The following is a 21,369-nucleotide window of genomic DNA, read 5'->3' on the forward strand; positions in this document are numbered from 1 at the left end:
TACAAATAGTATAAATTATAAATAAAATAGTTGGACTTTTGACGTTATTAATTCATTCAAAAATGTCCATAGACAGATTAATACAAATATTATTTACTGTAATTTTCTGTCATCTTTGAAAGTGTTTGAAAAAAAAAGTAACTAGTATCAATTTAAAGGTGCTATTTTATATAACCTCGTAAGCATGAAATGGTAAACTAAAACATGAAAAATACCTCAATATACAGTAAAATATAGGAATATGTCACAATATTATAAATCTGTAGAAAAAATTCTAAAACATATGACTTTTTTTGGTGCATGTTTTTGTACATAAATTAGGCCCTAAGAGTTCTTGTTTGGAATTTTGTACATTTGTTATTTTGGCCCTTTATAGCTGACAATGCGGTATGGGCTTTGCTCATTGTTGAATGCTGTACGGTGACCTATATAGGTTAATTTCTGTGTCATTTGGTCTCTTGTGAAAAGTTGTGTCATTGGCCATCACAACACATCTTCTTCATTATATTTTAAAAAACAGATCTCTTTGGAAACTACTAAAATTTAAACATTAAAGTGTATGGATGTGATGACATGATTAACTGCAGACATCTAGTCTGTGAACTAGCATATTAAAAGCTTGTATCAGCATGTAGATCTTAAACAAAGCAGGCTACATTTTCCTATTACTTAACCTTGTTTATGTCCTGATTGTGCACTTAATATTTGTCACTGGACTTTAAACATCTACCGATACATAGAAATATGTGCTATTAAGCTTAAGTTATCAAACTTAAATACCTGTAAACATGGTAAATGAAAGATATTTACCTGATATAAGGAATACAACTATTAGAAAGTTTAAGTTGTGTTAAACATGGTAGTAATGAACCAAAGTTCCCTAAACTGGTATCAGAGGTATCTACTTTTAATTCTAAACTTCTTACATCTTCCAAATTCTGTATTCCAGTTAAAGATTTCTGAAAACACATAAATAAACATTTACTACATGAAATTATATCAAAAGGGGTTCATCAGAAAAATGATGGGTAATTACTTTCTTGCATTCCCAGACATGTATCTGTCTTAATTCAATGTTTAGTAAATAAAGGAAATCAATATGGTTTTCAAATGAATTCTTAATATAATGTTAATTCTGAATGGTGCAACAACTGCAATGTACATAAAGATATTCTAATAAAGCTTTGTTGTACACTGTATTAACTGTACTAAATTATTTCCTAATAAAATTGGTATAAGGAAATCTGAGGACAGTATTGAAATAAAGGATTTGAATAAAACACAATGACAAATGTATCCAAAATGCCATTTGACATGAACATGATTATCATCTGAAAAATTACTAAGCTTAAATGTTTGTCTGATGGGCTATAGTCATGATAGTTAATTAAAGGGTTATTAATGGTGGTTCAGTTTAACTTTTTTCATTACCAATTTTTTTTTATTGAAAATAAAAAAAAATTTAAACACAGGTGAGATTTTGTTTCTGATTTCTGTATGTTCAATCTTTCAGTATATACAGTACCATTTTCGCGAAAGCCATCCCAAACTCCATACACCGAGTTTTTTCCTGGTGTGACACCAGGAAACTCCGACATCACTCCCTAAATTCTCGGAGAAATTTGGGAGTATTCCCTCCGACTTCCGCGTAAATCCGTTACCTTTTGTTTATTGTATTAGCGACATCTCTCCCAGTCTGGAGTGACGCGGTGTCACACCAGGTAATTAATTGCCCTAATCCTTCTGATCTATGCCGGCACGCGACAGTCAAGGTATGCGAGATTTCTAATGTAATTAAACAATTGTATTTCCTGTCTATTGATTATCAGTTTATATCTGATTGCTTGAAACAAATGAAAGATTAAAATAAAAATCAAAACGTTGTTGTTAATTCTTTTAATTACTCTGTACATTTAAATCAATTTTTAAAAACAACAATATTTGATTTTGACTTCCGTTTTTTATCAGTAAATAAATATTTAATTTACTAACATGACTAAAAGAGATATAATTGTGTAACAATAAACGGAGAATAACGCTGAATAAATTAGGGTAGTTTAAAGAAAAGTTACACGTCTCAAAGTTTTTTATACAAGTAAAAAAGAAAATATTATTCACTATCTGTTATGCTGATAAGTCTACGCCATTTCCATTTTACGATTACACAATAAAAGTTTTAAAAAGTAAAAGGTTGTTGTTAATGCTTTCAATTGCATTAAAGTTTTATAAAAAAAAATCTATACTTGATTATGACCTCGGTTTTTTTTATCGGTAATTTATATAACTTACGAAAAGAGACATACTTGCGTGAAAATAAACGGAAATTAACGCTGAAGGTATAAAATGTGAGAAAGAAAATTACGTGTCTTAAAACTTGTATATGCAAGAAAAAAAAAGAAAATACTTTTCACCATTCCTTATGCTTAATAAGTCTACGGCATTTTCTCTTCACGATTAGTTAGCATTACTTTAGGATAAATAATACATTTCGGCTACAACAGGAATACTTATATAGCTGCATCAACTCGTCGTTGCATAATATTCATTTACGCACAATGAATGTAAACTTTTGTGTTGTTTTTAGAACAGTGATCTTTAAATATTTTTAAAGCAATTAATTGCCGTGGGAAGACGATACGCATCTCAGTCATTCAGTGATCAACAGTGCGTAGTTGAACTTGAACTTGACTTCGCTCACAATATTGAATGCTAAAATTTGTCCTAGAGATTTTTATTTGGCGGGAAATAGTATCATGTAACAGTAAACTCAGGTGACCTTTCTGGATAACCGTGGGAAAATTCATTCAAGGTTTAAACTTGCTTTGTAATGATTGACATAAATTTGTGTGCGTTAAGATTGAGGCTCTAGAAGGTACTTTTACAATTGATTAACCGGATTCTAAATTGTATTCCTTTTCTGAATTAACCAACATCAGCCTTTTATTTTTACGTTTCTCAGTCAACAGAGGACATAAAACCGGACATTATTTATACGTCCATAGTCAACACTATATATTAATGGTAGATGAAAACAGGATGCATGTCGTTCAGTTCCTGATGGACGTTGGTAGAGATCCTCTGTGAAAATTTGTCGATCGTAAAAATCCTATCCACATTTTTTTTTTACACATTTCTTTCTTGTAGAACACGATATAATTTTCATTTAAATATTCTATTTTATAAATTGTTGAAATACTTCTTTTTTATATTTCGCCGAGGACTTTTAACTAGCAGTAAAATATGGATTGCGCCAATCCAATTTTATTTTAAATAATTAAAGATCAATAACAGATCATAACGGATAAAAAACACATGATTTTTTCTCTCCATATAATTAAATATTTAAAGGTTGTGATTATTGTGTTGTGTCTGGGCGGCGAATGTATCTCAGTATTTATGAATATAGGGCTGCCACATTGCATACAAAACTATTTGCCACTTTACAATTTCTTTTTTAAATTCAAATATTTCAAGTCGGTAATCTACCGAGTTGGTGAAACATAATATTTTACATCTCAAAATAAATTGAAAGTAACAGAGTTCACTTGTTGATCCGATAAATTAACTCTTGGGTTTAATTTAGATTGGACATATTACCGTAAAAAACATCATTTTGTTATAAGCCAGTTGATATTAATTATATAATATTGAACTATTAATGAACCGAATATTGCTCACTGAGTAGGTCATAAAAGGTTCTAATTGTGGTAAAATCGTCTTTGTTGAAAAAACAAAAATTATGACCTGATCGGACTATAATGAAAATACAAAATAAGTGATTAATTCGTATTTTTATATGTTTGTACGTTGTATGTCATATGACAATGACATGTGCATATACATAAAAGAATAATTATCTTGGTTTAAATAAAAATGTCACACTTTTATCTGACAATGAAAGGACATTTAAATAACATATTTTAAAGCACACAGGTGCAATCAAGATCGATTAAATGTACAAAGGTAATAAATCTGGCTAATCCGATGATGTTGTCACGCGTCATTAATTTTCAGTACATCCGATGGGCAATAAACCAATAAACAGCCACGCGGTGTTGGGAGAGAATCTTTGGAGGAAATTGGGAGTGTAATCCGTGATTCGCGGTGTCACACCGCTACACTCGGAAATCGGTGATTAGAGTTCGCGATTACATACTCTCTGGGCGTACTGTAACTATCACACATAGCTGAGAGTGATTTTAGAGCAGATTTTTACCAAGAAAAAACTTCATTGAGGAGTACCAATCTGCTCTATTACTCTCTCAGCTATGTGTTATTGAATTTATTATACTGATCATTCAATCATTATTGTATTTTACTGTTGTGAATTTTCATATTGATAGTAAACAACTATGACCTCACATAAACAACAACATAACAGTTATTAGAAAAACAGCAGAAGTATATATGATTCTCAAGTTAAAATAGGCTAGTTAAATTGAGAGAAAAAAGAATTAAACAACTGTTCATTTGCCAATTACCCCGTTATTGACCCTGTATTTAGAGATCTATCCTTATTTAAGTTGTCTCCTTTATGAGGGACATTAATTTTTATTTACAATAGAGAGCTAGCAGAAAGACCAAATTTACCTGTGAGTAATGTAAGTAATCTTTAAGGTTTTCAAATCTTTTAATTACAGTAATTTGTTGTTCAACTTAATACTTTTGACATCAGAATATATTTTTCATGAAAAGTTAGTTAAACTGTCGATACATCACTTTAAATTCATCATGCTTTGCATTGGCAATAGCCAATTTTGTCCAGTATAGAACCAGTCTACAAATAACAAAGGGAGGTAATTTGTTTAAAAAGTATGTAATAACAGAATCAAATTGGTAATTGGCAAATGGACTATTGATCTAGCCTTTTACAGCCAAGTCATATCATAAACATAAGATATTTATTTTCTTGGCCTGCTTTATTTAACATCAAATGAATAAAGTAGTTTATGAGCAAGTAATTCTTTTATCACTAAAACAACTATTTTTAAATAACAAACCAGTTTTCCAGGAGATAAATACTGTTCCATTAAAACTTCACTATCTTCTAAAACAATTGGTTCAGGGTTAATTCTGGATTCCTTAAACTCTGTTATTTGTACCCCTCGTGCCCCAAGGGCACTTTCAGGACGTCCTTGTAGACTAGAATTCATACTTTGAAGCCTAAAATTATGAAAACAATCAGAACATTAAATAAAATAATTTGAATATCTTATTTAACATATAAATGCACTGCTCTGTTTTTATAACAATCGTACTTTGACCAACATTTTTGATTGATTGACAGGTATTGAAGACACCTTCAGCATTAACTTGTGCTATTTTGTGACAGTCCAATTTGGTTGGTGGAGGAAGTGGATTATGCATACAAAACTTGCCTGTTCATGCTGGTAATGCATCAGATACATACATGTATGTATTTCATTGCTATAATGCAAACATGTTTTAAAAAACTTAAAAAAGGTTTTGAGCTTTACCAACAATAATATCTTTACATAATTAGGCTACAGAATGTGTACCCAAAATATTTTTTTTATTTAAATATTCATATTGATATGTTACTGCAAATGTTTTTTCTTCAAATATTCCTACCAGGTTCATATGGATATAATGTATATTTGAATATAACATGTACAATGTTCAAGAATTTTCATAATCATTTTGGTGAACAAGACTGAGCATTTAAACATTATAAATGATTACCCCGAAATGATTAACATACCTGTAATACAAGGAGTCCTGTGCAACAGCCATTGAAAATTACAAGATGATAGTTTTATCTGCTAGTGAAGTTTGGTCATAGAATAAATATTCTGAAAGATACAAAGGGAAAAGTAAACATTTTAATTATCATGATTATATAAAGTTTACAAACAAGAATATAATTTAATAAATTATATACATACATGTACAGTATGCACGAAGGTTCAGGAAATTTATTTCACACAATATCAGTCATTTTAACATGTTTAATATAACCTGAATTGGTGCCCTTTGGATTTTTTTGGGGATAAAATCAAACTAAAGAGCATCAACAACTTATTTTGACTGTTTTATCTCATTTACTTCATAAATTTTGTTACCAGTCTTCTGAAATTAGTAAAAATATCCCCTCCTACCCACCCCCCCTCTTCAATGACTACAAATTAATAAATTTCATATGCATTGCTCACATTTCTGAAGATGAAATTAATAATACCCGAGTTTGGACAATACTTAAGACAGTAAAGTACGATTGTTCTTAATATCAACCTGTGACTCAGACTGCTACTGTTATGTCAATTAAATTTAATGAATTATTCATGCAATATGATTACTGTTGAGTGTTGGGACATTTTATTGAAATTCTGTAGCTCATAAAGTTTGTGTGTGTGTGTTTTCTTACATCTGATAACTGCAATGGTTTCTAAACAAGGATTACGTATGGCTATGCACAACTTTTAAGAAATCATTTAATATTTATGGGATGAAATTCATCATGAATGGCAAAATCCCTAACAACGTGTGTATTATTTTAGCGCATTCACAGCTCCCATTATAGAATGATGACAAGTTCAGTAATCTATAACTTACAGCATATCTTTTTTCATTTGTTTACAAATTTTTTGTTGAAGTTTTGCGCTATGAATTACAGCAATTTGAAAGTCATTTTCCGTCGCAACGGACGCGAATCCTCCATTTTGGAATTTTCATAATGCGCATGTGCCGAACTGAACTTCCGACAGGAAGTATTGATAGAAAACCGCGGGAACAGAAATAAACAAATGCACGTGTGTAGATTGACAGATGTAAAATCGTAAAAATGCCACCGAAAAAAAGTAAAACATCTGGTAATTTAGCTGATGAAATGCTACAAGTACAAAGATTATGGTTACTGTGTTAAATTTATCGAAAATATAATGGTTGTGATTCAAAATTCGGGTACAAGTCAAATCGGCACCTGCATGGTCAAATCGGCACCCATAGAAAAAGTCAAATCGGCACCCATTTAAAGTCATTTCGGCATCCAATAATATTTGATAGGATATACATATACAAATACTCCTAAAAATGTATTAACGATCTTTCTACTTTTAATAATTTTGGGGTTATATTAAGGTTCATCATAAGGAATTGAAAAATATGGCCGTGTTTACACCTCCAAAATTACTATGAGTACAGACAAACTGGTACATCCAGGAAAGTTTTAAGGCATGGCAGGAACTAGATATATAAAAGTTATATGAAGTCTACGTTTCAGAAAATTAAAAAGTTACCTGGATTTTGATGTTCATTTTTTTCCAGTCTGCAGAAGATAGCAAAATAAACAAACACCCGAGTTTCATTTGATACGGTCCACTCAGTTACACAGTTTAAACCTGTTAAATAACCTATTGTTTACAGGTGTCTATTGTCCATCTATTGTCCATTTAAATCAATACTACTCACAACATTGATTATATGAGGGGAGCTTCTCAATCGTTTTCACTACTTAGTTAATTTTTGCACCTTCTGCAGGAACGAAAAAAAATGGATAGTAAAATCTAGAAAAGTTTATAATTTTCTGAAACATAAAATGCATTTAAAATTTATATATCTAGTTCCTGCCATCCCTTAAAACTGTTGCAGGTGTATAGGTTAGTCTGTACTCAGAGTAAAATTTGGGGTGTAAATACGGCCATTTTAGCCAAAAGGTTATGATGAACCTTAATTAGATACATTGTTAAAAATGAATTCCTAAATTTATTGTTTTTAAAAAGTTTTATCTCTAATTTATCAGTTACATAATTAACGCTTTTGTTGCTTTAAACTATTTACAGGTAGGTATTGCTGTTTTTTCTTTAAAAACTTAATAAAACAATGAAGCCCTTAATACCCTAGCTGTTGTTTAATTACGAGATAAGAACAATACATTTTAAGGAAAACCATAAGTCCCTTTCATCACTTATCGAACTAAGCATTCTTATATAATTAGTAGCAATCAGGCCATTCATTAGGAGGCGGTACCCGGTACTTTTACCCTCCTATGCTACTGACAAGTACCCCCTAAATGTAGAAATTTTTATATAAGATATTCATGGAATAAATTGAAAAGTACCACCTAGAAACGTGGAAAGTACCAGTCAACATGAAAGATAATGAAACCCCTGAGCAATTAAGGTGGTTATTTTTGCAGGAAACTTCTAACAGCATTAAACCAACAATCATGCAAAATGTTCAACTGGTTAAAACATGCATAAGAATATCCAATACCCTGAATACACATTACACGTTGAACGAAAAATACATACAGAAACCTTGGGGGCCACTTAAATACTTAATTTATAGAGGTGCCGTTGTGTTTCTGTTACATCATCCTTGACCTTATATATTTTTGATAGTTTTCCTGACCTTTTCACATTTTTTCAAGCTTGAAAAGGTTGCAAGTGCCTATTTGACTAGAATTACAAAATTCCGGCCTTTTCGCTGAATGTCGGTGAAATAAAAGACATGAATGGATCACAGGGGTACCGTAGATATATTTAAACTCTCACAACATTGTTGTTTCTATTTGTTTTTATTTTAGACAAAAGTCTATTGACGAGAACGAATGACTATATATTTATACAGGAACATATTTTAAAACAAAATACTTTGTTGATGATGAAAAAAAGAAGATTGCCCGTTGAAATTATTCTAACTAATTCAACTTGCTTAAACTGCATTAATATATATTCAGGTCTTCAACTTAAAATGAAAATAAAAGTATTGCTTCCCCATAAACCATATGTAATTTAAAGACGCGGTTTGTCGATTGTGGAATGTTTTAATTACATGCACGTGTGCCGGTTGTAATTCACACCTTGTATTAATATTAGGTGATAATTTGATCATTAGTCTAAATAAACGTTTCACTTTAATCTTTTAATTGGATTATCACTATATTTTGTTACACGAACTATCATATTAGTATCTTCCGTCAATAAATTACAAAGAAGATGGGGTTTGATCTCAATGAGACAGATCTCCACAAGAGACCAAATAACATCGAACATGAAAAATTAACAACCATATTTTTCGTCTATGTTTATTATTTTCGTTTAAAAAAAATATATGCGGAATTTTAGGCTCATTCAGATTTTTAATTTTCCGTTCAGGTCCGAGTTTTGACACCCAGATGATATTTTTCATATAAATTTATTTATATTGTCATTATTTTGAACTTTTTGTTTCACAAAACCAAAAGTTGAAAGATATCCACTGAATATTAAACAAGTTATTGAAGTTAGAATTAGTCCGACCATAGATTTTCAGGTCCCTTCAGGTCTTTTCAATTCTCTGTTCAGGTCCAACTTTTGGCATCAAAAATTTGTTTTTAATTTAAAATATTTAAATTTCAATGAAATATGGATATTTACATGTACAATTAATAAAATTCCATCTTGAAGAAATTCCATCCAATAATAAAAAAGTTATTGCAATTTGAATAATTTTAGTCGTATATTTTCAGGTCTTTTCAGGTCTTTTCAGGTCCACTTTCAGGTCTTTAGTGTAACCCCAAAATCAGTCCTATTGACTATAAAGTGCAATTCTAAGTTATTTTAGTTACTACCCCAAACATTACCAAGAACAAACATCAGGGTAAAAGACTCCATACGTCAAATCATGCGACACACCAAATAGAAAACTAAAACAATGCGTCAAACATCTGACACCAATACTGACATCAATATTCCAGCTACCGGAGGACTGGAGAATGCAATCATCTGTAGCTTTTTCAAACCTACATATGCGGCTGAAAATTATAGGCCAGTCTAACTGACATCAGTACCACATAATCTACTTTAGCACATAATATACCCACATATGCTAAAACACATAGAAACGCATAATGTATTGACATAACTAAACCCTGGCTTCAGATCTGGATATTCCTGTAAGACCCAACTTGCCATCACAATCCACGACATGCTCCAGTCATACGACATTGAAAACCAGGTAAACATTGCATTTCTGGACTTCTCCAAGGCATTCAATACTGTACCTCATGGTAGACTCCTGCACAAAATAAACCAATATGGAATTAAAGGAAACATACACAAATGGCTTACTTCATTCCAGACTGAAAGAAAAATGCAAGTCCAACTTGACCGAGAACACTGAAGTAATGCATCAGTGGAATAAGGAGCCCCCAAGGAACAGTACTAGGACCCATCCTCTTCCTGTGTCACTGAAAAGATCTACCAGTTGATGTAAACTCGACAGTCCGACTATTTGCATACGACTGTTTGCTGTACAGGGAAATCAAAAACCAAAATTACCACAACAAACTACAAGAGGACCTAATATCAATGGAAAATTGGGTAGGTGACTGGTGTATGTGCTTTAACACCAAAAAAATGCTCTGAGCTTAGCCTGAAAAGTAAAAGCCAACGGTTCTACAACCTAAATAACCACAGACTCGAACAAGTGTCATCCTATCCTTACCTTGGACTACAAATACAAGAAGATCTTACATGGCAGGAACAATCAACAAACACATGCAACGAAGCCAGTTCCACTCTAGGCTTCCTTAGGAGAACACTAGTGAATGCTAGAAAACAGCATATATATATATATATATAACTCATTAGATCTATTATGGAGAATGGATCAATTATTTGCAGGGGCGTAGCTAGAATGAAAGGATGAGCAAGCACTACCGCTGAACGGAAGGAGGCGAAAAATTTTGGGACCCTTTTATGCAAATTTTTGTTCTTTTTTTTTCGGTTTTCATTCATTGGACAGTTAAAAGAGGAGCTATTATATGTAGATAGGACTTATAAAAAAATTATGAATGTAAAACTATCAATAAATCTTCTGAATAGAGTATCAATACATAAACAACACATATTTGGAATACTGAATTTACTTAAAATTGTCCAAAATCTGCTCTTTGGGTTTAGGCAGAAACAAACTTCTCTATTACTTTGTCAATATTCACACTGAAATCCTGATGAATATGCAGTAATGCTAGTAACTGTCGTTGTTTATTGTTGATTGTCCATATGTTTTCAACATACGTAGTACAATTTGTAAACTGATAGATCTCCATGTAAGCACTCACGAGATGTTATAAACCAGCGTACGTGTTCGGCATCGAGCAACCTCCTGATTGAATTCATCAAAATTACATGCCAGGTCAGTTTCGTATGTCTCAGACAATGTTGAGATTTGTTCTTATGTGATATTTCCTACTACACGATGTAGCAGATACAGTGCAAAGAAGCGATTTTCTGATATAATTACACCTTATGTAAGAATCCTGGGTTTTGATTGGTTGATAGCCAGTGTATTTTTCACCAATTAACTATTATCAAATAGAAATCTTTCATTTTTTAACGCCGCCGGGATATATGCAAAAAGGATATACTTTTTTTACCCTCTCTGACGTGGTATTTGCCAACTGGACGCTTGTAACGTCACGATCATCAATGCGTTTTTGAACGTTAACATTCAGTTTAATTAAACAGATATAGCATGTTTGAGGGGTATTTGCGAAAAATACCAGTCTTGAGAATGAATTTCCCTCGCCCTACAGCTCTTGAAAATTTAACATGATCTTGACTGGTATTTTTCGCAAATACCCCCCCTCAACATGATATATCTGTTCAATACTAGACACCGACTCCCTTGTCCAGTTCCCATTTCATATGGTCTATGAATGCAAATAACAATGAGACTTTCCAATACTGTATTGGCGTGTTTGCAGGGTGATTGGCTCCGGTAGTCTGTCGACCACATCGCCTCGGCATATTTTCAAAGATATCGAAGGTTTCTGATAATTCTTATGCCGATTGGTACATCTCATTCCAAACTGATGAACCGCACACTGTAAACTGTATGGGCGTGTTTGCAGGGTGATTGGCTCCGGTAGTCTGTCGACCACATCGCCTCGGCATATTTTCAAAGATATCGAAGGTTTCTGATAATTCTTATGCCGATTGGTACATCTCATTCCAAACTGATGAACCGCACACTGTAAAATGTGCTCCAAAACTACATGTCTAATAGACTGAGTATTACAAATTCAAATCTTGTAAAATTAACAAGTTACTGTCCGATTTTGTCATTATCTCCAATAAAACTTTTTTTTTGAAACCAAATGCCATTATTTAATGATATTTCATCAATTAAAAAAATGACAACAAAGGTGTTGCCTTTAACATTCAATTTATAAATTTTTATTTTGCAATTTATTTTTGCATGCCGAATAGATGTGAAGGCAACTGCGTGTTAACGTATAGGGAGCTACTGGCCTGATTTGGGACCAATATACCCCAAAAGACATCGACAAATTGGAATCCATACAAAAGAGAGGGGCTAGATTAATTACCAAAGACTACAAATCAAGAGATGAAGTATGTATGACAAAAAATGCTCTCATAACTTCAGCTTCCCTCTCTACATTCAAGATGACATCAACAACAACTGATTTTGCTTTGTGGGGAATATACCTGTGCTCCCTTCAGACAATCTTATAAAACTTCATAGACCCAAATGACAAACTAGGGGAACAACTTATAATAACTTTGTTACTAAGAACAGTAAAGACCAACAAACGAGCGATCATAGTTCCTAATAGCAAGACCTACCAGTTCAAAAACTCCATCTATATGTGCATTGCAGTAGACTGGAACCTTCTAGAGTACTCAGTAGTGTGCGTGGAGAGATTTTAATTCAGCACTCCTCAGCAAGCGCGACTAATTTAAGTGCAGACCAACTGAACCCGTCACACAATAGCTGAAAGAAATCTGTGACATGCCCATCCATATTCAGAAGTGAAATACAGATGCAGATTTTTCAAACCTGGGCTGGTACCAATGATCATTTGTATAGTTACTATACAAATCCCTGCTGATACCAAATCCAATTTCTTCGTTATTTATTTTGAGGTCCTAGCTACAATAACGGAACAAAAACAATAGAAAAAAATGACAAAGGTCTCTTACTTTTTCACCAATTTCTGTTATTCTTGTCTCACTATCAAATAGCAATATACATGTATATATTCATAGATATCGGAAGATATGGTATGAGTGCCAATGAGACAGCTCTCCATCCAAGTCACAATTTATAAAAGTAAACCATTATAGGTAATTATATAAAGGTACATTTTTTACCTGAATAACTTTATAAATAAAAGAAAGAGAAAAATTAATTATGTGTAAAACTTTCCACCCTTTTTTGATATATGAAAAAAACACCTCATATTAATTTTAGTTTTATTACTATGATCACTATGATATTTTACATACAAATGTATTTACCATTGTTTAAGGGCCAAGTAAGCTATCCTCATCACTTGACTTCGTTGTCCATCTTCGTTGTTGTTAACTATTTACATATTGAACTTCTTCTAGAGAACCACTAAATGGAATGGAACCAACATGGCATGAATGTTCCTTTATATGAGTTGCTGATCAAGTGCTGTTACTTTGAAGCAGATTTGTAATCCAAGATGGCCGCAAGCAGGCACTTAGTTTAACATAGGACCCTATAAGAAATGCATATGCTTTTAAAGAATCACTGTCAAATGACTGAATGGAAACAAACCAAACACGACATGAATGTACCTTATGAGGTGCTGATCATGTGTTGTTAATTTGAAGCCGATCCATCATTTAAGATAGCTGCTATCGGGGTATTTAGTTTAACATAGGACCTTATATATCAATGTATATGGACAATACATTCAAATGTCTTCCATAAGGGAACCACCAAATGGAATGAAACCGAACATAGCATGACTGTTCCTTATGAGGTGCTGACCATGCATTGTTACTTTGAAGCTGATCCATCATCCAAGATTTCTGCACGCAGGGAACTTAGTTTAACAATGTACTCTGAGGGAAATACAAACAAATGCCTTTACTGTTATAGATGAGCACCTGGATTTTTTGGGTAATGATTGCATGAAATGCAATCAAAACCCTATGTTACTGACTTGACATCTAAACCTTCCAAGGCTTATTCATCACTACCTTTTTGATACACAAAATATAGTGCATTGATCATTACATTCTATCCAGAACTTTATCAATGACATTACATAATGTAATATATACTCAGATATTCAAGCGACAAAACAATCTTGCACCTGGCAAAAAACTTACACAACTTTTGTGAGGTGCAGGAATCTAATATCTATTCTAAAAAAATAAATGATGTCATTGTTAAAGTCATCTTTAAAATTTGGAGTTATCCCCCATTGTCCAGAATTGTAGTTGCATCAAATCCCACTGATAAATTAATGCAGTCTTTACCCTTCTGTGAATTTAAGCACTTTGATCATTAAATTACAGGAACAATTTTAAACTAAATTTGGCAGCAATCATTATTTGGATATTTTATAATTTTATCTGTTTTTACATGATTTCCAAAACCAAGGTAGAGTCAGGTTAAGGACACAGGACCTCTAGTATTTTATTATTACAAAGAATTATGTCAAAGACATAATTTGTCATACAGACAACAGAGCAGCTAAATTACAAGCAAGTTTATACAAAACCAGTATATATGCCTTGATTTTGGGTCATAGCCATAGTGGAGGCAGACATGTAATATTTGGAGTCATATTCTTTTCTTTGCAGACATTTATTCTTAGTTTAGTTTGCCTTTATGTAACTGAAAATAATCTTTTCATTTTAACACACTATTTATATTTTTAGATGCTAAAGTTCCAAAAACATCCAGTCGTAAGAGAAAACGAGAGAATGAAAATGATTTGCCAGCAAAAGTTGAAGAAAAAAAATCAGCAGTACAATCTTACTCTCATTGGATAATGAAGTCTGAACCAGAAAGTAGATTTGAAAATGGTGTGGAATTAAAGGTTTGAAATGTGTAATAAAAAACAGAGATGTGTAGTATGCATCATTGAGAACGTCGGGCACATGAAATAGGCCACCAATAGATATAGGAAGATGTGGTGTGAGTGCCAATGAGACAACTCTCCATCCAAATAACAATTTATAAAAGTAAACCATTATAGGTAAATGTACGGCCTTCAACACGGAGCCTTGGCTCACACCGAACAACAAGCTATAAAGGGCCCCAAAATTACTAGTGTAAAACCATTCGAACGAGAAAACCAATGGTCTAATATACATAAAAAATGAGAAACACGTATAAATTACATAAACAAACGACCACTACTGTACATCAGATTCTGACTTAGGAGAGGTGCAAACATTTGCAGCGGGATTAAACATTTTAACGGTACCAAACTTTCTCCCTTTTTCTGAAACAATAGCACAACACCACAACATAGAAAAACACACGATAAAATATCAATTGGCAGGGTTAACTCAATCAAAAAACGTAAATAAACACAATATGAACAGATTCCTGACTTGGGATAGGCACATTAAAATGTTGTGGTTTAAATGTAGCTTTTTTAGTTCTCAATTTTCCCTCTTCTTTAATCTCAATCTGTTAACTTAAGAAACATATATTAAAAGAACATGCAACAGAAATACATATAAATCAAAAACATAAATTTGCCCTATGTAGTAGATTTGTGCTGTCAAATTAAATATGAGACTTTATTTTAATGCTGTAATATATTAGGGCCAAGATTTGTATGTAAATATTGTTCAGCTTTGGGTACAAAATCTCTATCTTTATGTATACATCTGAAAATAAAAATGAGCTCATTGAAAAAGCTGTCAAGTTAGGCAGTAATCTAACCAAAAACCCTAGTACAATTAAACCACAATAAAACAAGGCCTGTAATCTGCCTTGGAGAGCCAATTAATAGAACAGACATTAAACAATGTTAAAGAAAAGTTATAAAAAGTGAAATTTTAGCTATATGCATGAGCAAACAATTATTGAATCAATTATCAATTAGTAGAAATAATTTACATTAAAATAGTTATCAAAGGTACCACGATTATAATTTAGTACGCTAGACGCGCGTTTCGTCTACATAAGACTCATCAGTGGCGCTCATATCAAAACTGTGAAAAAGCCAAACAAGTACAAAGTTGAAGAGCATCGAGGACCCAAAATTCCAAAATGATGTGCAAAACACAGCTACTCCTGGGACAAGAAAATCCTTAGTTTTTCAAAAAATAGAATAAAAAGTTGAATTGATTTTTAGTTTGGTATTGAAGATTTAAAGAAGTGTAAGAACCAAACAGATTGCTGGGATGGTGTAAGAAATTATCAGGTAAACTATCATGAGCTTTTAAAAATCTAAGAATAATTAGCAATATGTGTTGAAAGAATCTACATGGTAAAATCTAAAGGACAATATCAAATGTAGACAACCTATATATTCCAAAGGGAAGGAACACTAGTACATGATAAATACAATGTATTATGTCACATGCACACGCATAATGTAGGATTTCCATACACCAAGGAAAATAAGAAAAAAAAATGGAAATTTTATATGAGATGATCCTAGCCAGGAAAACATGAAAAAACAAAAAAAAATCCTCAGAAAATCCTTGGAAGCGAAAATACTGAAGGTTAAAAAATGAATTGAAGTACCTCCCTTGTGCTTGTTGATTAGTCCTTCCAAAATTAGTACGGGTATATGAACATGTACTCATGAGTGCATTTTGTGGGACAATACAAGAAAGGGGGGAATTGTTAGAGGTGAATTCATCCTCTTGATTAATTATGCTTGTTGCAAATGGTCTTGAAATGTTTTGCAATAATATTTATCAAGCTCAATTTCAACCACAATGCAATAACCACTATCCATGATAACTACTGATAACCTTGGAAAAAACTTTGAACTTAATGTCTGAAATAACCTTGAATTGATTGATATACACAGCAGACAATAAAGTAAGGAGGTGTGGTATGTATACCAATGAGACAACTATATATATGCACTGAAGACCCATTTATATAAAAAAAAAACTATAGACAACTAAGTAAACAGTCAGTCTAACATTAGTCAGGTGTTAACTGTAGATCAAGCTCTTAATCAGCTCTAAATATGGTTCTGAATAAAGTGTGTTGTATATTTTGACCAATACTGTAATATATATGTAAAAGTGGTTAAAGAGTTATTGATTGTAAATTTCAGTATAATTGAAAACAAAAATGACATATCATTTCAGGCCAGGAACTTTATGAGAGATCAGATGAAGATAGGACATAAGGTGTTTTTCTATCACAGTAATTGTAAAGAGCCTGGAATAGCTGGAATTTGCAAGGTAAAAGATATTAGATTACAATGTTGGCAATAGTCATACAAATAGCCATTTGTAAGCTAATTGGTTAATTTAAAAATGTCTCATGTTTTAATCAGATCATATTATTAAAAAAAATGCTAGTTCCCAATGTCTATCATCCTTGACCCCATTTATTTTAAATGGTTCAGCAGCTGCTTTATAAAACAAAATTTGCATAGATTTTTATAAATAGCAGGATTTGCTTGCTTATTATGACTGAGATATGTAAGACAAGTATATTTAGTATTTGAAATCCTTGCTAGGTATACATGTCTACCAGATAGTGTTCACCTGTCTTTGACCTGATTTCATTGATCAATGATAAAAAATGTTATGTTTTTATTTTAGAATCTTTCTCTAGTATATGTCGATTATATTTGTTGTAGAAAATAATTTGAAGTTATACATTTTCATCTAACAAAATTAGAATGTGTATTTCATTTCATTTTCTATGGATTATTTTAATGTTAAGTTTAGTGATAAATGTAGGCAAACCTTAATCTAAAAGACTTTTATCATAAAATTCAATCATGATCAAAAGAACTAGCAAAGACATTGCAGTATATTCACTAGTATTAAAATAGTTAAAATATTCTTAGGTTAATTGCAAAAATAGAGGTACTAAAATTTCCTCCATGTATCTAAACAAGTTGATACACATAGCATCTTATCTATTTCAGATAGTGAAAGAAAGTTACGTAGACCACACACAGTTTGACTCTAAAGATCCTCATTATGATAGGTAAATATTGGTTGAGAAATATTTTCAATACTATTTAATAAAGTACTGTTTGAGCCATATAATTTCCTTGTTGTTCAAACTTTTTGGCTCCGAAAGTGCAAATACAGCTTGTCATTTGTTTATATTTTTGGCAAGGTTTCTGTTCAGTTGTATGTAATTTTTGTTCCTAAGACAATGAACAGATTAAGTTGCTAAAAAAATACTTTTGGCTACTTGTTAACAAATTTTCTTAACAACAGAAAACCAGCATTTTTGACTCGAGAGATTTGAAATGGAACATAGGGTTAAAATGCAGTTTAGCTTATACATGTATCTCTGAAACTAAAGCATTGAGAGCATGGGGTTAAGATGTTTATTAGGCCAAGATCTATCTGCCATTGAATTTTCACTCACATCAGACAACCTTGTTGTAGAGTTTCTGCCCCTGAATTGGTAATTTTAAGAAAATTTTGCGGTTTTTGGTTAGGGCTTTTCCAGACTTACTTGTATGGGGGGGGGATTTTGTTTATCCTATTTGTGTTTTGAGCAAAAACTAAAGAAGTTAGAGAGAAACTGAACAGGCTAAATGATGAGCAATACAAGATCATCTAAACTGATTTTTGTCATGAATTCTATTCTTATCCACAATGTTGGAGAATGTCCTTCTTGAAAAATTGTAAACAACACATTTAATAATTTCTTGTGTCCGAGGCGCTTTTCTGGATTAACCTTCATTAGGAACGCTCAAAGCCAAACATTTGAAATATGCACATACACCAAGGTGAGCAACATCGGCTCCTAAGAGCCTCTAGTTCTGATAATTTTTGTTTTTCTCCTTCAGAAGTGCAAAGAAAGATGCTCCAAAGTGGTTCATGGTGGATGTAAAGTTTGAGAGGATGCTGAAAAGATTTATACCATTATCAGAACTTAAATCACTACATCTTAGTCACAAGGCTGATGGTGGGACACTGAAAAATATGGCGTTATTTACAAGGGCAAGGTTGTCTGTACAACCTGTTACTCAAGGTATTGTACTAGTATTATAAACTGATGTGTTGATTTAGTCATTTTTAGTGTGACCTGATTTAGGGGTGTGTGTGGAATCTGGATATTTTAAGCCTTCATTCAAAAACTTCATGTGTAGAATATTTGTAGATATTTTCATCTTTTTGTTTTTGTCATAAAATTACAGATGGTTAAACTTTTATTATTTTAAGTATTCACATACATTACAGGACGTACCTTACATATTTCAGGCTTGTAATTTTGAAATCTATTATTTATATCAAAACTTTTCTTAACTTTAGACTGAAATAAAGAATCTATTGTGATTGTCTGTTTGCAAGAAAAAGTCCAATCTCAAAAGCGATATTTAAATTAAACTATGTATGAATGAAGAGTTCAAGTATAATTTTTTTTGGGACTGTCAATTTGAGTGAAATCAGACTTAAATTAGATTCTTAGAGTGTAAAAAACTGGGTAAATCCATTCATTTTATATAGATTTATGCTATCAGATAATGAATTAACATGTTTTCTTTAGTATATTGACCTTTGGTCCCATGCCCTGTAAATACCACAGAGAATACAGCAAAAGACTCTGTCCATCCCTCTGTTTCTTGTCCATTCAAAACATCAATCCGGAGAAACTATTGAGTGAAAAAACTACCTAATTGGTAGGAATATTTGTTGTGCTATTCTTGCAACCTTATACTGTAGTTATATTGCAATCTCTCAATCAGTATGTTTGAATATCAAGTATTTTTGTCTCATTTTTCTCAACAACTATACAACATAATGACTTTTCATTAGGTCAGCAGCTCCACAGCAATGAGTTGTAATGTGTTACTCACAAAACTGCATGTAATGTTGTATTTATTCAATATTAATTATATATTTTCAATCTGTTCAATGTATACATGTACACTGATTTAATCATAAAATGTTCCTATGCTTCAAATTGTTCAGTGCTATACAGTAGACATAATTCCCCATTTACAATTTACATAGTCATGGGGGACATTTCACTACTGCTTTGCAATTTTGTAACCCTAAAGTTAAATGAAAATATTTTTATATTTGTAGAGGAGTGGGATTTCATATTAAACTTGGAGAATGAGGAGAAAACATAAAGATGTGTTGTCTAATATTGTGAATACATTTTGTACCAGATTGTTGAGTTTGATCAGATGTGCAGTTGGAAATGAGCAAAACACTAAGTGATGAATTTTTGTTTTAGAGCATGTACATATATGTAACTCAAATATGCCTCATTTCAGAAACAAAATTACAAGATCTGAGATATTGAACATATATGGAATAATTCTCATTTTATATACTTTACAGCAACATTGTTTTGTAATCATCATCTGTCAGGACAGATTTTTATGTAAATAAAAAATGCAATATTGGTAATATTTTTTTTTACATAAAAACAAATATATATGATATATATGGAAATTGTCATAAATAAACAATCTGTTTTATAATTTGATTTTTAGATTAGAGAATATGTCAGCTAAACTTTCCAGGTACATGCACACCTGTCAAATTTCACTGGTCCAACATCATCTATCACTGTTTTTGCATTCATATTGCTTTTTCAAATATTTTTAGCTCACCTTTCCCAATGGTTCGACTGAGTCTTTCTTGTCACTTGGCATCCATCTTCCCTCTTCATTGTTGTGAATTAACTTTTACAAAAATCTTCTCTGAAATTACCTGGTCAAATTTAACCAACTTTGGACTCAATCATCATTGGGGTATGTTGTTTCAAATAGTTATCAAAGGTACCAGGATTATAATTTAGTACGCCAGACGCGTGTTTCGTCTACATAAGACTCATCATTTCAAAAATATGTCTGATGACCAAGTCTTCCAACCAAGACGGCTGTCATGGTTAAAAAAAACACATTGGGGTAAAATAGAAGTTTTGTCTATTATTATGTTAATTAGTTGTCTGTATACATCAAAAATTTCAGACAACTTTATACTGTAGTAGTTGCCCTTAATTGACAAATATTACTCTTTGTTTTACGATTTTGATACTTGTAATAGAAAATTTACATTGCAAAAATGATCAAGAAAAGTTTTACAAATAAGTTAGTATGGTAGAAATTGTCAGTAGACTCCTTGTCATTGCCCTTTGATATGGATTTTTACCAATTTTTTGTGTTTTTTGCCTTGCATCTTAAAAATGAAAATAGAGAGATAAAGATTAAAATCAGCAAAAATTATCAGCAAGACAAGAACTACAATTATGACAATATGGTGGAAATTGTCTGACACCTCCTTATTGGAGTACTATTTGTTGCACTTTAATGACAATTATTTACTATTTCTTTTAAATTACCTTATACAATAACATTATAATAGAGAAATTGACACTTTTAATCACAAAAATTATCAGCAGGCAAGATCTACGAGTCAAATTTGGTCAATATAATAAGTGGACTGT

General features: G+C 32.0%; 2 protein-coding genes across 3 annotated transcripts in view; one reads left to right on the forward strand and one right to left on the reverse strand.

Annotated features, from left to right (window-relative positions):
• Window positions 1-6,692, reverse strand: part of LOC143082875 (uncharacterized) — a 31,518-nt gene extending 24,826 nt beyond the window's left edge. Inside the window, exons 1-4 of the mRNA XM_076258847.1 lie at window positions 6,574-6,692; window positions 5,723-5,813; window positions 5,001-5,163; window positions 811-959 (exon numbers count right to left, since the gene is read on the reverse strand). Of these exons, the coding sequence (XP_076114962.1) occupies window positions 811-959; window positions 5,001-5,163; window positions 5,723-5,754 (344 nt within the window). The 5' untranslated portion in view covers window positions 5,755-5,813; window positions 6,574-6,692. The remainder of the gene's footprint in view (window positions 1-810; window positions 960-5,000; window positions 5,164-5,722; window positions 5,814-6,573) is intronic.
• A 6-nt stretch (window positions 6,693-6,698) lies between these two features.
• On the forward strand, window positions 6,699-20,327 carry LOC143082876 (thymocyte nuclear protein 1-like). Of its 2 annotated transcripts, none has more exons than XM_076258849.1 (7): window positions 6,699-6,818; window positions 14,670-14,830; window positions 16,103-16,171; window positions 17,079-17,174; window positions 17,873-17,934; window positions 18,755-18,939; window positions 19,998-20,327. In XM_076258849.1, the coding sequence occupies exons 1-7, from the start codon at window positions 6,803-6,805 to the stop codon at window positions 20,042-20,044; spliced, it is 636 nt and encodes a 211-aa protein (XP_076114964.1). In that variant the 5' UTR covers window positions 6,699-6,802; the 3' UTR covers window positions 20,045-20,327. The 2 variants fall into 2 exon arrangements, with proteins under 2 accessions (XP_076114964.1, XP_076114963.1); XM_076258848.1 differs by having other exon boundaries at window positions 6,706-6,830.
• Window positions 20,328-21,369: the final 1,042 nt, after the last annotated feature.

The sequence above is a fragment of the Mytilus galloprovincialis genome, chromosome 7, assembly GCF_965363235.1.
Source record: "Mytilus galloprovincialis chromosome 7, xbMytGall1.hap1.1, whole genome shotgun sequence".
Taxonomy (NCBI): domain Eukaryota; kingdom Metazoa; phylum Mollusca; class Bivalvia; order Mytilida; family Mytilidae; genus Mytilus; species Mytilus galloprovincialis.